Here is a 19,468-nt window from a genome sequence, read left to right as displayed (position 1 = left end):
AAATCGGAAAGTGAGAAGCAGGCAGGGCCGTGCTCTCTGAAGGCTCTGGGGGAATCCTCCCTTGCCCCGTCCAGCTGGTGGTGGCTCCCGGCCCTCCTTGGCCGAGGCCCTGTTACTCCAGTCTCTGCGTCTGTCTTCACACGGCTTTCTCGTCCCTGTGTCCTGGTCCTCTCCCTTCTGTCTCTTGTAAGTACACGTGTCACTGGATTTAGCACCACCGGCTTAATCCAGGATGGCGGCCCCTCCAGGTCTTTACATCAGCAGAGACCCTTTCCCCCAATAACGTCCCATGCACAGGCACCGGGGTTAGGATCTGAATGTACCTTTTGGGGGGCGACCATTCAGGGCACTACATGGGGCTTCTTGGATGACCCCACACCGCACCCACACATCTCCAGTCCTGGCCTTGTTCCCACCCAGCTCAGTCCGATGGGACCTGGAGAGACTTGGGGAGTCTGCTCCTCCCTTTGACTGTGGACGGTTGAGGGACCACCTCCCCGCCTTCTTCCCTTCTGCACATGAGGCGGGCTCCCTCCCCACCAGCCCATCTTCTGTGGCTCCTGCTTTGCTGGTGCCATTCCCTGGGGGGTTTGACAGCGGGAGACCACCGTCCTCACTGGAAAGGTTCATCCACACCCCTATCATCAGCCCTCCTCGAACCTCTGATGATGAGATGACTTTTGTTTCTGCTCCCTCTTGGAGAGAGGAATAAATTTTCTAGCATTCCTGCCTCCTTCCCCATTCCCTGGGGCCTCTTAGGATCTTTGCAGGCATTTTTTAAAAAAGATTTATTTATTTATGAGAGAGAGAGAGAGAGAGAGAGAGAGCACGAACGGGAGGTGCAGAGGGAAAGAGAGAGAGAGAGAGAGAATCCCCAAGCAGACTCCCTGCTGAATGCGGAGCCTGACCCGGGGCTCGATCTCACGACTCTGAGATCAGGACCTGGTCCAAAACCAAGAGTCATGGGCTTAACCAACTGTGCCACCCAGGTGCCCCAAGAACTCCTGCATTTTGAGATCTCACCCCATATTGTACCAAGCATATTAAGATGTTCCCACATTCCATATTAAGTATGTTCTTCCCCCATAAAATGATCAGGAAGATTTCTATAATTTTGTCTTTGAAATCATTTGGCTCTAAGCTTATTTAATTTATGATTGGCTATGGTTTCTTGGCCATTATTGTGCATACTTAAGAATTCTCCTGAAGTGAGAAAAGCTAAATCTCAGATTGTGTTTTGAATGTGATTAAATCTTTATGAACACCAAAGTCAACAACTAACAGTTTATAGACATTTAGCTGACCACTTATTAATTTAAATTTCCAGTTTTGTTTCTTCTTGAACCAAAAATCCAGTATTTTTTACAACTCTTAACCATGTCATAGGCCCCTGGAAAACTTGGGGACCCCAAATATTGGTCCACTAGTTTCTGATTGCTGAGATGGGTCTGCTTTTCCCCTTGCTGTGTCCTTCCTTCCCACAAGAACGAAATTTCTCCTTCCCAAAGCCCAGGCTTCCCAGCAGGGGGTCCCGCCCCTCTTTCCAGTCTCCTGGGACTGCCTCTGTCCCCTCCCCAGGCTGGCTTACACCAGCACCTTTGGCTCTCACTTCTGCTTTCCCTCCATCCTGAACATCCTGGTTCCGAATCTCTCTCTGGACTTTTTTTTTTTTTTTTTTTTTTTGCTGAATAACCAACCCTAGCCCGATTTCCTCGTTTTGACATTGTGGCCTTCCTCCGTCTGGACCTGCCACCCCAGCACCTGTGACAGGGCCAGCTTCACGGGTGTGAGACCTGCACAGTGTGAGGGGTTCCTCGATCGGAAAGGCTCTGCACTTGGCTTAATGCCCTGCTGTCACCATCTTGAGATTTCCTAATAATTTTATCTCTCAACTTAGGTTTTGTAAGCAAAGTCTGGTGGGACACTGGAATCTTCAGTGAGCAGAGGAGAGATGCAGAAGAAAAGAAGGGCTTTATTAATTAGTCCTTTTTTTAAAAAAAAAGATTTATTTATTTTAGAGAGAGGGAGAGAGAGCAGGGGGAGGGGCAGAGGGAGAGAGAGAGAATCTCAAGCGGACTTCATGCTGAGTGTGGAGCCTGACGTGGGGCTCGATCTCATGACCTTGAGATCATGACCTGAGCCGAAATCAAGAGTCAGATGCCCAACTGACTGAGCCACCCAGGTGCCCCAGTTAGTACTTTTGAGGGCGCTTTTTTCCTGCCTTTTGAATAAGTGGCCTCCCATTTTCATTTTGTGCCAAGTCCCACAAATTATATAGTCTGTCCTGCCTAGTCATGATGGTGGGCAGGGGCCGAGTGTGGGTCCTGGTCATTCCTGGTGCCACAAGAGAAAGGTACCAGTGAAACTGGATGCTTCCATGCAGACGGGAGTGTGTTAGTTTCTGAAACAAAGTACCATAAACCTAGTTGCTTAAAACACCACAAACGTATCATCCCACAATTCCGGAGGTCAGAAGTGCTAAAATCAAGATGTTGGCAGGACTGTGCTCCTTCTGGAGGCTCTAGGGGAGAATCTATTTCCTTGTCTTTCTGGCTTCTACATGCCCCTGGCATCCCTTGCTCTGACCTCTGCTCATGTCCTCATGCCTCCTTCCTCTTTTCCCTGATGGGAACCCCTGTGATGACACTGGGCCCACCCAGATCACCCAGGATAATCTCCCCACCTCAAGATCCTTCACTCAATCACAGCTGCAAAGACCCTTTCTCCGTGGGAGGTCTCTATTCACAGGTTTCAGGGATGAGGACATGGACATCTTCGTGGGGGTCACTGTTCTGCCTACCAGAGGAAGCTATTTGTTTTCTGGCTGAAATCTCTAAGTATGCACCCAGGGCATGTCAGGTTTTGTGGGTTCTGAAGTGTATGCAGTTTTAAGGGTCTTCTCTAGGAAAAAAAAAAAAAAGAAATGTTGGTATCAAAATGAATATTACTTTAGTATGAGGAAGAAATCACAAGATCTTAGATTGAGGTCCTTTTCTTCTGAGTCCTCTGGGAAGTTATCAGCAATGACATGGGCCCTGGTCTCCTCCCCACCTAGAACACTCTCCACTCCCAGCAACCTAGGTGCTTAGTTGACCTGGGGGTACCAGGGACCCACAGAGTGCCGGGCACCGAGGCTCCTGAAATAGCCATCTTGTAAAGGCAGGCAGGAAGGAAGGAAGGAGAGAGGGCCAAGGGATAATCTTTCAGGCTGCCATGATGGGTGCTGGACTGGGCGTTGGGGGCCTCGCTCCAGTCACTGTCTCAGGACGGGGAGGCTGAGGCTGGGAGGGGTTGGGGGATTTGTCCAAGGAAACTCATGTGCCAAGCTGGGATTCCTCCTAGGCTGTCAGATTCCAAAACCTGTCCTTAGCAGCCATAGGACCTTGTAAGAGATACCAAGATCTCAGACAAGGGAGGGAGGGCAGAGCGGGAGGGGGGAGGGGAGGGAGGGACGGGGAGAGAAAGACAGACCCAGGACCCGCTGCCTCCACCCCCACCTCCACCCCACCCCGAGGCTCCAGTGGCTTACCCAGATCAAGCCACAGTGATTCCTCTGGAAAGGGCCACCATCCCACTGCCCTGGGGTTCCTTTGCTGACTGTCAAGATCAGTTAGTTTTATGGGCTTTGGACACTTGAGAGGCAGCCCTCATTGCCTGCCTAACACCCTGCCCCCCCCTTTCATTAGTGCCTGCTCTGGCCTATGTCTTGCACACCCCCTCCCTCCTCCCCTGTACCATTTATGGAGGCTGCAGGGCACCTTTGCTCTTTGGGGAGAGACTCGGGAAGGGCAGGTGTGGCTGGAGGTAAGAACCAGTGTACTGCGCTTTAAGGAAACAACATTCTCTTCTGTCTGCACTGTGAGCACCTCTTACCACGGGGGTGTGTGAGAAAGACAGGCAGTTTGGATGTTTGGCTTAGTGGTGTGTGTGAGTGTGTGTGCAGGGTTCATTGAGGGAAAGGAGGGAAATGGTGGGGTTTGTCCCTTGGGAGTTGGCCCCCCAGCCTGAGGCCCACCCAGGGCTCTGCTGACTAGGTTGTTCAGTCTGTGAACCCTGTGTGTCCCATGCAGGAAGAGTACCACCTCTGGAGTCAGCTGGGCTCAGATTCCCACACTACCCTGTCAACCTGGGCTCACCACAGAGCTTTCTTGAACTTCAGTCTCCTTATCTGTAAGATGGAGTGTCTCAGCCCATTCGGGCTGCTATAACAAAATACCACAAGACTCATGGGTGGCTTGTACACAACAGAAATGTGTCATGTCACAGTTCTGGAAGTTGGAAGTCCCAGATCAGGGTGTCAGCGTGGTGGGCTGAGGGGCCTCTTCTGGGTCACAGACTTCTCATGTGTCCTCACACGGCAGAAGGCAGAGGGAGCTCTGCGGGGTCTCCTTGGTAGGACACCAATCCTATGCAGGAGGGCTCCACCCATGAAATTCATATGTTGCAGCCCTGACCCCCCAGTGTGAGTACATTTGGAGATAGAGCTTTTCGGAGGTCATTAAGCTTAAATGAAGCCTTAAGTGTGGGAGTCCTCATGAGATCGGATTGGTGGCCTTATAAGAAAGAATAGGAAGGGAGAGAGATCTCTCTTTCTCCACATGAGGACAGTGAAAAGCCAGCTGTCTGCAAGCCAGAAAGACAGCTCTTACCAAGGATCAAATCTGCACCTTGATCTTGGACCTCCTGGACTTCCTGCTTCCGGAACGTGAGAACATAAATCTCTGCCGTGTAAGCCCCTTTGGCCTGTGGTCAGACAGCTGAATCTGGCTCTCTCCTTGGTCTGAGAATCTCCTGAGGGCAGAGAGCACCCTGCAGTCTCCATGCCATCTTCTTTCCCTACACTCCACGCACGCGGGGGCCATCATCAGCGCGGATGGCCGCCTTTTTCTGGACAGAAGCCAGCTCCTATTGGATCCCCTGCTCTGTGGCCGCTGTGATGATGAACAGTTTTTCTGAGCAGGTTACCCTCTGATAGGTTCATGAGATACGATATGGGCCACCCGGTTAAATTAGGATTTCTCGTAAACGACAAATATGAAGTATATGTTGAGCCTGAGTATGTCCCAAATATTGCCCAGGACACACTGACAGAACAACACTCTCTGTTGTTTATCTGAAATTCAAATTTAAACAGGGCATCCTGTTTGCATTTTTGCCTAAGCCTAGAAGTTCCACCCTCTGGTCTTTTTATAGAAGGCCTGGAGATCATAGCTCTTGACCTGCAGCAGTGGTTCTCAGAGAGGGGTCCCAGGACCAGAGCATCAGCAAATCCTAGTTCAGAACAGAAAATCTCCATCTCCACCCTGACTTCCAGAGCCAGAACCTCTGCGAGGGCCTGCATTCTGTGTTTTTGACATTCCTCCTGGGAATTCTGATGGGAGCTATAGTTTGAGGGCCATTGACCCTGAGAAGGATGCTAATAGTAGGAGGTTCCCGCCCCCCCCCCCCGCCTTGCCCCCCCCCCCCAGCCAATCTTCCCCTCCCTCCCCCCAACGTATCCTGCTCTGCTGCTCACTCAGGGCCTTGGACTCAGCTGCTAAGGGTAGTGACATAAATGATGTCAGGGACGTTACAAGGTGCTCTTTTCCGGGATTTCTGTGGCTTCATAGGAGACTGTGGAGTCTTAGACATGCAGAATGTCCTCCGCTTGGCCTCCGGGCTCTGTTCTACCCGCCCCATCTGTTTCCGAGCCTGCAGAGGGCTGTGAACCAGAGAATTTATTCTTCAGGGCGGGATCTGCCAGTCGCAGCCGGCGGGGAGGGGCCTGGTGGCTGGAGGGACACGTGTGCCGGGAGGGAAGCAGGAAGTGACTTCGGGAGTGGAGCCGGCTGAGCCAGCGGCAGCGGGGCTGATGGAAGTGGAGTGGGGGCTTGAGAGGGCACCGTAGTGAGTCAGCTTTTTCTCCCTTCAGCGCCTTGGTTGGGCTGGAGGCCCGGGGTCTGGGGCCAGCAGGAGAGCGTGGGACTTGGAAGGGCGAAATGGAGTTTGGAAGGGGGCGCCCCCGGGGGTAGAGGAGGGGGTCGGAGGAGAAGCCGGATGGCTTGGCAGGTGGCCGCGGAGGGCAAGGCCGCCCAGAGCCCCCTCTGCCTCTGGCCGGGGTCAGATGGAGGGTGTTGACCTGCCTTCCTTTGACAGGGGCTCACCAAATCCTCTGTTCAGTGCGTCCCCGATGGCATGTGAGCACCCCCCCCCGGAGCCCCGGGAGCAGAGGTGGCTACAATTCCAGCCTCTCTGCATCCCCTCCCGCTCATTCTGGGGGTCAGCATGGCCTCTCGAACTTGACTGGAAATCTGGCGACCGTGCAGCAGGCCTGAGCTTGTGCATTGCTAACCCCTCCCTGGGTCCGCGGTCCGGACCGCACTTTGAGCAGCGAGGTATTAGAGAACTTTTCTTACAGTCCCATCCGCCCAAACCCGAGTCCTGTTGCTGGATTCTCCTCGTGGAGTCGGGCTGTGTATGTGTGCAGTTTTATTAGGTGCTGTTCCCACCTCTGCAACATCACCAACATCTTGAGTTTCTTGGAAGCAGGGCAACAGGTTTGCGAGGGAGAGAAAAGCAAGAAATCCTGTGTCAGGGTCCCCTCTTCTGCGGCCTTAGCAGAATGTGGACACAGGTTGGGTGGTGTTGGTATCTTTAAAGTTGGGGAGGGCAGGGAATAATCCTTCCTCTTGCAAATTAATCAAGGTTTATGTGTTAACATCCGGCTCACAAGGAAGTCTGAGCCCCATCGTGGAAGCTGATTTTGAGGGGCTGTGACTGGCGCTCCTGTCTTCCAGGAGGTGCTAGTGGTCGACCTCTTGGAGAAAATGTTTCCTTCTCTTGAGATTCTGCGTCAGCCTGACCAGTCCTTCCCTCGTAGGGCAGGAGAACTCACTTTCAAAGCTCTGGGTCTCTGTCGTAGACTAGTGCTTTGCGCTGCAACACGTGTGAGAATCCCTCACGGAACTTGAAAAAAATGCAGATTCTGATTCAGCCTGAGAGCCTGCATTTCCCAAGGTGGGACCAGCTCAGATCACCCTTCCAGGAGTGAGGATTTAAAATAGCAAATGGAAGAAACTTCTCCGGGGGGCACTGGGCTGGCATTATCATTGGTAAATACTGTGACTCTGGGGATGGAAAGAATGTGCCTGGCCTCGCTGTCCCTTTTCCTTATGTCTCGGGCGCTCAGGTAAATGGAGACAGGCTAGGATAGTGCTTTCCCTCCCACTAGCCCCCAGGAACACCCAGAGCTCTCTTGTTGGCTGGCCCATAAACCCCACGTTGACTTTGGCCTGTTGGCAAATGGAAATGGCTTCCTCTTTTCTGTTTTCTTAGCTGTTGAAAGGCACATTCAATACTGAAAAAAAAAAAAAAGGTTGTTTTTCTTTTTTGACCTGTCTTGGATGATAAGTACTAAGAGGATGATAGCCATAGGCGTTTCTTTGTAAATGCTGTTTCAGATTTTATCCACAAACAGCTAGAAATAGAAGGGTGGTGTCATGATCCAGATGTCTTGGTTTACCAACAAACACGAACCACTCATTTTAGGGTGACACTTAACAAGATGAAGTATGTAGATAGGTGGGTTTTTAAAAAATACAGTATTTTTTCTTTATTTGGTATAGTCACCGTCCTGAGTTTTATTCAGACACAGTCCGAATCCATAAGATGCTGTTTCTCCTAGAGGCGTCCTGGCTTCGGAGCTGAGCCTGGGCTCACCTTGCCTCACCTTGCCTCACCTGGGTTTGCAGAGACTCACAGCCGTACCACGTTGGAATCCTAGCCCTAATGCCGAGCCCCTTGGCATAAGGGCCCCGTCCACCCTCTGCCACAGTTTTCTTATAGGGTTAACAGAGTCAGCGTCTCTAGCTCTTGAGCTGCAAGCCCAGGGTTGCTGGTTGCTCACAGAGCGCTGGGACCTGGCAGGTCTGAGCCCACTGGGGTCATGTCCAGCTCTGTGGGTGCTGGAAGACCAGTGGGCAGCTGAATGAGCCCTTTGAGATGAGGCTCTGAGCCCTGATGTTTGTGTACACAGGGCTTTTCAGCAAATGGGTTTCTCTGCCCTGTAACTTTCCACAGCAAGAGTCTGATTCCCTATCATTTCAGAGCTAGAAATTTCAAATGTGCTAAAGCCCAGAGGAGGTTCTCTGAGCAAAACCAAGAGGAAATGGTACTTCTCTTTCTTTCCTTGGTGGGCAGTGGTAGAAGTTCCATTTCAGCAGTGGTGTGCTCGGTTGACAGGGAAATGCCACTTAGAGCTCCATCTCCTTGTCCTTGCTGAGTGTCCTATCAAGGTAAGCTGGCCCTTTTCGATACAACAGGTATTTTTCAGATGCCAGGAAGCCTGATTTTACAGGGGAGCCAAGTGTGAGAAGGCACCGTCCCTGTTCTTCAGCTAACGATATCAAAGATGAAGGAGGCAAGCCCGCACAAAGAAGGCACCGCAGATGGGCACTGGGATGGGAGTGGAGGGGGCTCTGGAAAGCATGGAGTCCATGCTGGCATCAGGTGGGCAGCAGAATGTGCCCTGGTCGGCTGGCGGCAGAGAAGGAAGGACGAAGGCATTCTGGGAGGGAACTGGATGAAGAGTGACTTGGAGCCGGGACCATCTGGGACTCCTTGAGGGTGCTATCAGGGACTCGGCTGAGCCGGAGTACAGGGCCCACACAGGGGGTAGTGGGTGAAGAGTCGGTGGGCTAGTTGGACGGCAGTTGGTGGCGCATGCCCTTGGCAAGTCACAGGGGGGCTGCCACAGGAGCCTCCATGGGGAGCCATTGAAGGTTTGGTCACGACTTAGGAGGGAGAGGTTCAAGGGAGAGTCTGAGTTAGTCACCTGTATTCGGAGGAGAGAGAACAAATGCTGGACAAGGGCAGATAAGAGTAGGCAGAATGTGCTGGAAGGCTGTAATCCAGACCCTCCTGTGCTCTCTTCCTCTTGGCTAAATAATCCACATTCTGTGAGCTTCTTCTCTTTGGAACTCTGTCCCAATGTCCTAACCTCTTCTGTGGGTTCCCCTGGCATCTCCCTAGGTAGCCCCAGGTCTGTCCTTTCAGGGTTGGGTGATTTCTGACACGTGGTGGGCCTGGATGAAGAGGCTCGGCCTGATGCCGTGGAGGGATGGCGTGGTCGAAAGGTGCATCGCACTGACCCAGATTACAGGCCAGCCCACGTGGAGGGTGTTAGGACACCTTAGCGCGTGTGGGCGTCACTGAGAGGGACTGTGGGTGGCTGACCCTCTCCTGCTCTTCTGCACACAGCCGTATCCAGCATGCTCCAAGGCCACAGCTCTGTGTTCCAGGCGCTGCTGGGGACTTTCTTCACATGGGGGCTGACGGCAGCCGGGGCAGCTCTCGTGTTCGTATTCTCTAGTGGACAGGTGAGTTGCTTTGCTTCGGTTCTGAGGTTTGGGGGCGGGGTGGGGGACTTTTAGCAAGCTGGAAAACCACGACTTTGGCCGGGTTGCAGACTCCTTTCGTGCCACTGGCCGCACCACCAGGTTGTAGGGGATGTTTGTTCTCTGTCCTGTTTTCTTCTCCTGCTCTCCTTACCAGACCAGGAGGGCAGGTGTCTGCAGCTACTCCCCTCCCGGTGTGAAGGGAGTAGGAAGGGTTATTAAGTTATTAAGGCTCCTTTAGCCCCTGTGTGGTTTCTAGCTTCTGGCTAGTCTCCTTCAGGCCTGGTGCAGGTGCTCAGTTTGGTTGTGTAGCTGGCCTGGCTGGCGTGATGGCAGACCCTGGGGGTGGGGGGCGGGGAGGAAGGGTATCTGTTCTCATTTATCCCATCTTTTCATTCCCTCCCCGATCCCCTTTGGGATGAATATACACAGACTCATCTCCCCATGCCCCTGCTGACTCCCTTCCCACGCCGCACCCCTGCACATCCTCCACCCGTTCCCCCAGCACCCTGACTCACCCTTGTGCCTGCGTGCCTCACCCCCATGTGCCCCATATCCTGTCCCCCCACATGCTCCCTCCCCCGTAGCCTACACACGCCTACATACCCCACACATACTCCTGTACGCCATCCGTCCACATGCACACCCCAGCCATCCATACGTCCCCCACCCCGTGCGTCCCATATACCCTCACGTGGCCCACACACGTATCGCACGGTCCCGCACTCCCCACTCATCCCCCACAATACGCGCCACATACCCCAGCCCACTCCTCCACAACCCCCACCCGCCTTTACCTGCCTGAGATTCCTTTCCTTTCTCCAGCCCTTGACCCCCTCCGGCCATAGGCCTAGAGCGATGGCTCCATCTATGTCTGGAGGAATACAAAGTCCCTGCAGCGTTCAGTTCAGCAGGCAGCCTTAGAAATTGGAGCGGTGATAAGCGAGTAGGGGATTTAAGATCCACTTAAACATGCTGTGAGCTGGATCTGGAAATGAAAACACAGTCTAGGAAGTTGGCAAGCCAGATGCTCTTGTGTTGGAGACCAGTAAGACAGGTATTTGATGTCACATAAGATCCAACGTTCCCCCACCCCTCCGTGGGAGGTTTGGAGCCTATCAGAAACACAGAACTCAAGGCACACAGCCTGGATCCCTGCTTGCTGTTGATAGGTAGTGAAAACTTTTGAGAGCCGGTCCCTGAATGAGAAACACCGAGGAGGCAGAGGAGAGGGCCTCCAGGTCACCTAACCCTCTTCCTCCTTCATGACAGCCCAGCCGTGCCATCTTTGTGCCCTTCTTGGGCAGAGAGGCCCATGGTTTTATCTTCCCCAGTTATTTTGCGATGAGGCGAGGCCTGAGCCGCACTGGGCTGGGCTGCCCTGTGGAGGGCTGGGGAAAAGGCAGCACCGCGGTGGGTGGGACCCCAGAGCCCCATGTGGCCCTGGCCAGTGCTGTGGGGGCTCTTCGGGAGGGAAGAGGTGCCTTCCCTTCTTCACAGGGGTGCCCCCAGCCCCTTTGGAGCCTCAGAGCCCCTAATTTGTCTCTTGTTAGTGTAACCACCAAGATCAGCAGGAGAAATTGCTGAAAACTTCTGTGTGCAAGGCATATTCCCCAAGACCACCACCACGTTTGGTGATTCACTAGAAGGATCCATGCCACTCGGCTTATAGTTGTACTCACGGCTAAGATTTAACATTGGAAGGATCAGCAGGAGAAAGAGACAGGCGGGGTCTGGGGAAGTCTGGGCACAGGCTTCTGGTGCTCCCTCCCTCCTGTGAGGGTCACACTCTGAGTTCTCCTTCCCCCAGAAACAAAGATACAGTAACACATGTGTGATGTGTCCACCCAGGGCACCCTTGAGAGCCTCAGCCTCTGACTGTTCTACCTGGGGCTGGTCACGAAGGCGCTCTAGGCTGCTGAAATTTGAGGCTTGAGGGAAGAAAGCAGGTGTCCCCTACCTGTCACCTTGTTCGGAAAACAGTGTAGGCACACTGACCCACCCTTACCGGCAAATGGAGGGAGCGGTTCAAGTCCCAAGTCCCCAGGAGCCAGCCAAGGACCAGCCTTGCAAGCAGGACCTTGCAAAGGGAGCAGGCTGGAGGTGGGGGTGGGGGGGCTACGTTAACCCTTTCTGCACAGGAAGTGGGCGTGAGGAGCGGGAAGGGGCTTGCTGTTGGGAGAAAGGTGGCCCAAGACAGGAGCCCCAGAGATGTGCTCCGGCACCCTGAGCAGACCTCCGTTTTCATTCGGCTAGGGGGGGCGCTGCAGCGAGGATCCCTTGGGGTGGTAGACACACGGACTCTGCTCTCCACTGCTACTCTCCGAAGTGGCTTCACTCAAAATTTGTTTTCTTGCTTTACAATATATTTTAATTGTAGGAAGCTTGTAAAGAATGGAAAAGGTTAAAGAAATAATAAGTTTCTTTTTAAATTTATTTTTATTTATTTACTTTTAATTAGTTTCTGGGGTAGAATTTAGTGTTCCTCAATGGCATAGAACTCCCCGGGCTCATTCCATCATGTGCCCTCCTTAATGTCCATCCCCCAGTTACCCCATCCCCCCCTGAACTCCCCTCCAGCAGCCCTCAGTTCGTTCCCTATAGTTAAGAGTCTTTAGGTTTGCCTCCCTCTCAATTTTCATCTTATTTTATTTTTCCATCCCTTCCCCTCTGTTCATGTTTTGTTTCTTAAATTCCACATATGAGTGAAATCATATGGTATTTGTCTTTCTCTGACTTACTTCGCTTAGCATAATATGCTCTAGTTCCGTCCACGTTGTTGCAAATGACAAGATTTCATTCTTTTTGATGGATGAGTAGTATCCCATAGTGTATGTAACTATACACACACACACACACACACACACGCACACACACACCTCGCACCCCACATCTTCTTTATTTATTCATCTGTCAATGGACATCTGGGCTCTTTCCATAGTTTGGCTATTGTGGACACTGCTGCTATAAACAATAAACAATAAACAATAAAAAAAGTGTCTGATCCCACGTCTCAGAAAAAAAAACCTGAACCGATTTGTTCAGTTATATTTGAGTATACACAAATTTACGCCTATCTGTTTCTTTACATGATAGGGACCAAATTGTATGCTATGTTTTATAACCAGTTTTCCTCACTTGATACACAAGCATTCCTCCTACATCCCTAAATGGCTTTTTGATGACTTTGATTATTTCGATCACTTGGGTTACTTAACTGGCTGTGTCATATTCTGTCCTAAGGCTGCACTATAGTTTAGCCATTCCTCAACTGTTGGACAATTAGGTTATGTCCTTTTTTCTTGATCTTTTTTTAGAAATACCTTTATGATGGACATAAACCTTTGAGCACCTATCTGATTAATTCCTTGAAATAAATGTCTAACAGTGGAATCAAGGCTTTAGTGACATTTAGAAAAGTACAATTTTTCTCCTTTCAAGATCCAGATGAATGCTGGTAGAATAATGTTACCTGACTTCTTTATTAGATCTATTTGGTTTGATTAAATTATTTGGTTAGGCCAACTTTGCATCTGTCATGGCATGCCTAGGGAAGAATGTCATTTGTGCGGCTGCCTGGAGTCAATCCCTTCCATCTACCCTACAGCCACTCAGAGGAGGGAGAGGGCTGAGCCAGTGGTCCACGCTACCCAGCATCACTGGGAGTCTCGAGGGTTGGGGCCATCAGCAACCCAGCATGTCTGTAACATGTCCATGTGGCTATAGATGATACCCCTAACGTAGACTATGAAGTTAAACGAATGTTTTTAAATTGAAATACAAAATGCGGATAGGAAAGTGCATATTTTACAGCTTGATTTTTCATGGCTTCCTATGAAACTAGTACTCAGCTCAAGAACGAGGACAGTACCAGCCCCCCAGCAGCCTTTCAGGCTCCTTTCCAGTCCCTCTCCCCACCGCCCACCCCCCGACCTCCACTGCAAGGGCAGTCCCTCTCCTGGTCTCTGACAGCAGAGATTAGTTTTCTGTGTGTTTCTACATTATATAAATGGAGTAATCATATAGTATGTGCTCTTCTGTGTCTGGCTGATTCCACGCTGTTTATTTTCCAGTTTACCCTTGCCCCTGCCTGATTATGGGCTTCATTCATATATATATCGTGTGTGCTCTCATTGCCATGTGGCATTCTGTTGTATGAATACCTCCTAATTGATGTCTCCATTCTACTGTTGGTGGGCATTTGGGTAGCGTCTAGTTTTGGCTCTTCCAAGTACTGCTGCTGAGAGCTTTTTTGTGCCTGTGTTTGGTGAATCCAAGTATGCATTGCTGTTAGATGATGATTTCACTGCTCAGGAGTGGCACTGCTGAGTCATAGGGGACACCTATGTTCACTGCTAGTGGATGCTGCCAGTTCATTTTTCCAATGTGACTGTGCCATTTTGTACCCCCAGCTGCAGCGTGGGAGAGTTTTGGTTGGCCCCCCTAGTCCCCATGAACACTTGTCAATTTCCATCTTTTAGGCCAGCTGCTTAACTAAAGGTTTATAGTTATAATTCACAGGAGAGCCAGGTCGAAGGCAACATATGGGCCAGTGGAAGCCAGGCGTCCCTGAAAAAACATGACAGGCTGTGGGATGGATGGAAGGTTCAAACAATTTTTTTTCCCTTGGTTCTTGGCCCATGTTATAAAGGCTCCGATCCAGGTCTACAGACAGGTTGGCATACTCAGGCCCGGGCCAGTCTTTATTCATGTAGCTCTCTGAGGTCTTATGGTTTCCTTTTATCTCCAGAAACATCCCTTAGAATCTGAAACATCTTGTTTATATTTTCAGAGGCGGATCTTGGATGGAAGTCTTGGCTTTGCTGCAGGGGTAAGTAACGTGTGGTAGGAGCGATGTAAACAGAGATGTGTTTATTCTGACATTTCTCTGCCAAGGGGGTATTTCTAGGCTCTCTCCATGCAACCTAGATGCATCTCTGTGGTCTCCAGGTCCCTTCTTATCTCTGCCCCTACTTATTGGCCAGCTTATTGAATGCCCCCGCCTCTGAGACCAGAAGGGAGGCTTGCTTGTTGGGCACCTGTCTCAGGACTTGTGAAATAAGATCGTATTTAGGAAGGGCCTCAGGTTCTCCTTGGTGCTAATTAAATATTCTTTCTTTCACCTTCCCCTGAAAAATCCTTTTGTTATTGACATCTCCAAACATGTAAAAAAAAAATGGACAGAATCCCCTGTAGCCATCATTCAGCTTCAAGCATTACTGATTTGCTAATAGCATTTCTCCCGACTTCCCCCAACCTTCTTTTTTTTTTTTTTAAAGATTTCATTTATTTGACAGAGAGACACAGCGAGAGAGGGAACACAAGCAGGGGGAGTGGGAGAGGGAGAAGTAGGCTTCCCGCTCAGCGGGGAGCCCCATGCCAGGCTTGATCCCAGGACCCTGTGATCATGACCTGAGCCAAAGGCAGATGCTTAATGACTGAGCCACCCAGGCGCCCCTTCCCCCAGCCTTCTTGAGAGGTTGGAATATTTCGTAAAAGCAAATCCAAGACATCATGTAATTTTCACCTGTAAGTTCAATCCACATCTCTAACTGAATGACTTTACTTTTTTTTAACAACATAATCCTCTTATCACACTTACCCAAATTAGCAATTCCTTATTGTAACCTAACACCCAGTCCACGTTCATAATGATTCCCACCATTTTTTTTCCAAAGGGGTCATCGAAAATTGTTTTGTTAGAATCGGTATCCGAACAAGATTTTCACATTGAATTTTTTGTTGTATCTTTTCGGGGTCTTTTATTCTTGAACAATCTCCTTTTTTTTTTTTTTTTTTTTTATTTCCACTGCAGTAATTCGTTGGAGAAACTGGGTCATTTATACCCATAGAGTATTCCATGTTGTGAATTCGGCTATTTGGCTAAATGGCTTCCTGGGGGGAGCTGTCTCCCTTGTTCCCCAGCTCCCCCACCCCCCCATCTCCTGTGAGCTGGGCATTAGACCCTGGGGTTTGGTGACTTCAGAGCCTGTTTTCCAGGCATGAATGTGCCCTGGTGATGCCGCTTGTTCCGAGTGTGTCCGTCCTACTGGAAGTTAGTAACATGTGGTCTTCTCTTTTGGTTAATCAGGATGTGGTTCCTTTATCCTGTTTGTACAGTCCTATGATCTGGGGTCTTCCAGAGGTCACCTAAGTCAGCAGCCATCAGACTGGGGTCCGTGGACCTTCCGGAGCACAGAGGTCTTCCGGGTGGTGCACAGGGGAACGTATAGTGTTCACAAAATTCATTTCCAGGTCCTCAGCATCTGCAGGCTCTCTTTCTTAAAACCGCTCTGCCTGAGGATGCTCTGGCAGTCGGTTCCCCTTGCCCGCATTCCCTTACACATTTGCCCTCCTCCGCTTTCCAAAAGAAAGACACACTCTTCCCTTATTACCTTGTCTCTGGGTGGCAAAATCTCCACGTGTAAGGGGGACCCTTGGGATGTTGTGCTGATGTGGAGAAAGTGAGGACTCTCATCACTGACCACTGGGCACAAATCCTCCAGGGGTGCAGATGCTGTCTGGTCCTTTGACTGTGGAACTAATCCAGTTGTTAGCAGAGAGAACCTTAAAAGTAGTTTTCCATGACGGACCACTCTGGGATTTGGGGCCTGTAATTTGGATAAAATTCAGAGAACAAAAAGACAGTATTGTAACAAAGTATCTATTTTTTTCCCATCCTCTTCTTTATGTGAACACATCTTCTTTTTGCTTACATTTAAAAAAGAAAAAGAAGAAAGAAAAGAAAAATAGAAATAAAATTGATTCCCAGCTCTCTCTGATTCTAGCAATGACCACTTAATATTTGTCCATGGATATATGAATGAATTGAAAAAACAAGGAAAAGGGCATATCCATGGAAATATGCATTTCCAAGAATATTTTACTTTTTAATGCTTAATAATTATAAAACTGTATTATATTTTTGTGGTTAGAGATCTATTCTCTGCCATTTATACTTGTAATGGTAACTCAATCCAGGAAATTGTTACTTAAACAGTTAGAGCCCTAGGCTTACATGGATTTTCCTAAAAATTAAATTATATTGCAAAGAAGTAGGGTAAAGAAATCAATAATAGGCTTTCTAGCATAAAATATAAGTTGCTTTGGGAGAAATTCTGTGGGGAAATGGAATTAAAACATAAGTCTAGGAGAAAAAGGAATGGTGTAAGTTTTTGGACTTCTGAAGAAGGGCTTGCTTGTGCTTATTTGTGTGTTTAGAATATAGCCTGTGAACAGAAGAGTATGTAACATGTGAACATACAGTGTAGTTTATATATATTTTTCAGTGGGTAATGGTGGGAATCAAATCCCTCTGCCATTTAGATCCCAGCGGATACATTTAACTGACCGATGAAACAGTTTTATTTAAAGAAATCACTATAGGCCAGGAATTACATCTTTTGCAACTCTTTAAACTCAAGATGAAAATATTTTAAATGTCAATTTTAAAAGAAGTGAGGGGGTACCTAGTCTTTAAAAATTCTTATAGGGGTTACATAGACACAGAGTTTGAAGAGCTCTGTTCTGTGCTATTTTTCTGCTTTTGACTAGGCATTTGTGTCTCCTGTTCTAGTTTGTTCTTTTTTTATTGTTTTTTTAAGATTTTATTTATTTATTTGAGATACAGCGAGAGAAAGAGAGCGAGAACACAAGCAGGGGGAGCAGCAGGCAGAGGGAGAAGCAGACTCACCACTGAGCAGGGAGCCTGATGCAGGACTTGATCCCAGGACCCCAGGATCATGACCTGAGCTGAAGGCAGATGCTTAATGACTGACCCACGCAGGTGTCCCTCTAGTTTGTTCTTTTAGGGCAAAAGCCACTGTAAGATTTACATAGCAAAAACCAAAAACCGACGTGAAACAAGAAAGGAAACAAACAAGCAAAAGCAGAGGACAGTAGTCTTCAGGGCATGTCAGAATGAATTTGGGAGCATGAAACATGAACATTTAAGATGAAATCATCAGGTCAGTGTATTGTGGTCATTTAAGTATGAGGCTCTAAAACAAAATAGTTTTACTTCTGATTTTTAATGTAGTTGGTTAAAAAAAATTCTAAAAATTATCTGTGTGTGTGCGCTGCTTCTTCTCCTTCTTCTTCTTAGCATTTTCTTTTCTGAAACTGACCTTGAGGTAGTTCCATAAGAGGAACCCCTGGAAGATCAGTAGATACATGGAGAAAAGTAAAAACGTGATGTGGGAGACAGTTGAGGCTCAAATGCAGGAAATTTCAGTGGCCTTGGTGACTAGTAGTGAGTTCTCATAAATGCTTCCCCAAACTAGGGAAAAGGCAGTAGAGCCCCGGGGGCCTGAGCTATGATAACTGCTTGTAGTAATCATGGAATAATTTATAGTGAATATGGCCATTCTGCTGGCTAGGACAGTAGTTCTCAACTGAGGGATGCTTTTACCCCCCGGGGGACATTTGGCATGTTTGGTTGTCAAAACTGATACCTAGTGGCTAAGGGCCAGGGATGCACACCTAAACACCTTCCGGTGCCCAGGATGGCCCCCACCACAAAGAATTTTCCAGACTGACGTGTTGGTGGTGCCATGCCAAGAAATCCAGGTCTAGAGCATTTTGATGTGTTCTCTCTAGTCACAGAGTGGAATGTGTAAAAAGACAGATGTATTTAGGGGCGCCTGGGTAGCTTAGTCGTTAAGCGTCTGCCTTTGGCTCAGGTCATGATCCCAGGGTCCTGGGATTGAGCCCCACATCAGGCTCCCCGCTCAGTGGGGAGCCTGCTTCTCCCTCTCCCCTGCCTGCCGCTCCCCCTGCTTCTGCTCTCTCTCTCTCTCTCAAATAAATAAAATCTTTAAAAAAAAAAAAGACAGATGTATTTAAATTTAAAAGAAGAAGGAGAAGGAGGAGAAAATCATCCTGCCTCTCCCCTTGCTTCCCAGAGGTCACCACTGTTAGCCCTGAGCAGATCCTTAGAGAACTTTTATCATGCACATACAAAGTATCTGGATAAACATGCCATCCTGCTTGATATCCTTCAACACAGCTTTTGTATTTATTCTTCACAGCTCTGAGACGCTTTGAATAAATATCTTGAAAAGGGAAAACTAGCGGGGCACCTGGGTGGCTCAGTTGGTGAAGCATCTACCTTCGGCTCAGGCCATGATCTCAGGGTCCTGGAATCAAGCCCTCCATGGGGCTCCCTGCTAAGCTGGGGGTCTGCTTCTCCCCCTCCCTCTGCCCCTGTCCCCCAACTTGTGCATGTGCTCTCTGTCTCAGTTAAATAAATAAAATCTTAAAAGAAAAAATGAAAAGGGAAAACTAGCCATCAGCCAGTTGACTGGGGTCCCACTGTACCCAGCACAGATGTAACATGTTTTCATGGGCAGCTGTGTACACATTTATGTGTGCGCGCGGCTTCTTCTCCTCCTTCTTCTTCTTCTTAGCATTTTCTTTTCTGAAATACGTATCTGGTATAATGCTGCAGTAACACATCTCTACGATATATAATTGTGCACTGAGAAAGGAGATTCCTAAGACTAAGGACATGGCATTTTAAATGTGCTTAGCGGGATATTTCACAGGTGGTTTTTTCTCATTAGCAGGGCCTTGGAAGCATTAATCACTTCTCCTTAAATGACTCCTCTTAGAATCTATTTGCCTTTTTTTCTTTTCCTCCTGACTCCTTAAATCACTCTTTAAGTCTTTAATAATCATTATCTAGTTCTTCTCAGTACCCATGTCTGCCCTTGATTTTTGCCTGAGGTGTGAACTTCATGGGGAGAAATGTTACCATTAAAAAAAAAAAAAAAAGGCAGAAAATGAAATCTAGAATATTACAACGTTAAAGCAGGAAAAGATTTTAGATGGTTATAACAGCTAATAGCTAATATTTATCAAGCCTTTATTTTTTACAAGGTACTCTGCTGAGCACTTCACGTAGACCATCTAATTGAATTTTTGTAATGGCTCAATGAGGTATACAGCAGGTACTGTTATTTACCACTTTACAGAGGAGGAATTACGCATAGTGAGTGTAAATAAATCATTCTGGATCCCAAGATGAGCCGAGTCAAGATTTGAACACACAGTCTGACTCTAGGGCTTCCTCTCTTGAACCACAGTGCCTCCCG

General features: G+C 48.8%; 1 protein-coding gene across 4 annotated transcripts in view; it reads left to right on the top strand.

Annotated features, from left to right (window-relative positions):
* Positions 1 to 5,788: 5,788 nt before the first annotated feature.
* The window catches only part of SLC39A11 (solute carrier family 39 member 11), a 331,048-nt gene continuing 317,368 nt past the window's right edge, over positions 5,789 to 19,468 (top strand). For 3 of the 4 annotated variants that reach the window (XM_027626247.1, XM_027626245.1, XM_027626249.2), the window contains exons 1-3: positions 5,789 to 5,886; positions 9,238 to 9,356; positions 14,167 to 14,205. In XM_027626247.1, coding sequence (XP_027482048.1) covers positions 9,249 to 9,356; positions 14,167 to 14,205 — 147 coding nt within the window. In that variant the 5' untranslated portion in view covers positions 5,789 to 5,886; positions 9,238 to 9,248. Of the gene's footprint in view, positions 5,887 to 8,185; positions 8,274 to 9,237; positions 9,357 to 14,166; positions 14,206 to 19,468 lie in introns of those variants that run through there. The other variant, XM_027626246.1, reaches the window with a different exon arrangement.

Source organism: Zalophus californianus, chromosome 16 (assembly GCF_009762305.2).
Source record: "Zalophus californianus isolate mZalCal1 chromosome 16, mZalCal1.pri.v2, whole genome shotgun sequence".
Taxonomy (NCBI): Eukaryota; Metazoa; Chordata; class Mammalia; order Carnivora; family Otariidae; genus Zalophus; species Zalophus californianus.
Note: the sequence above shows the minus strand (reverse complement) of the source record. Positions and strands in the feature narration are given on the sequence as shown.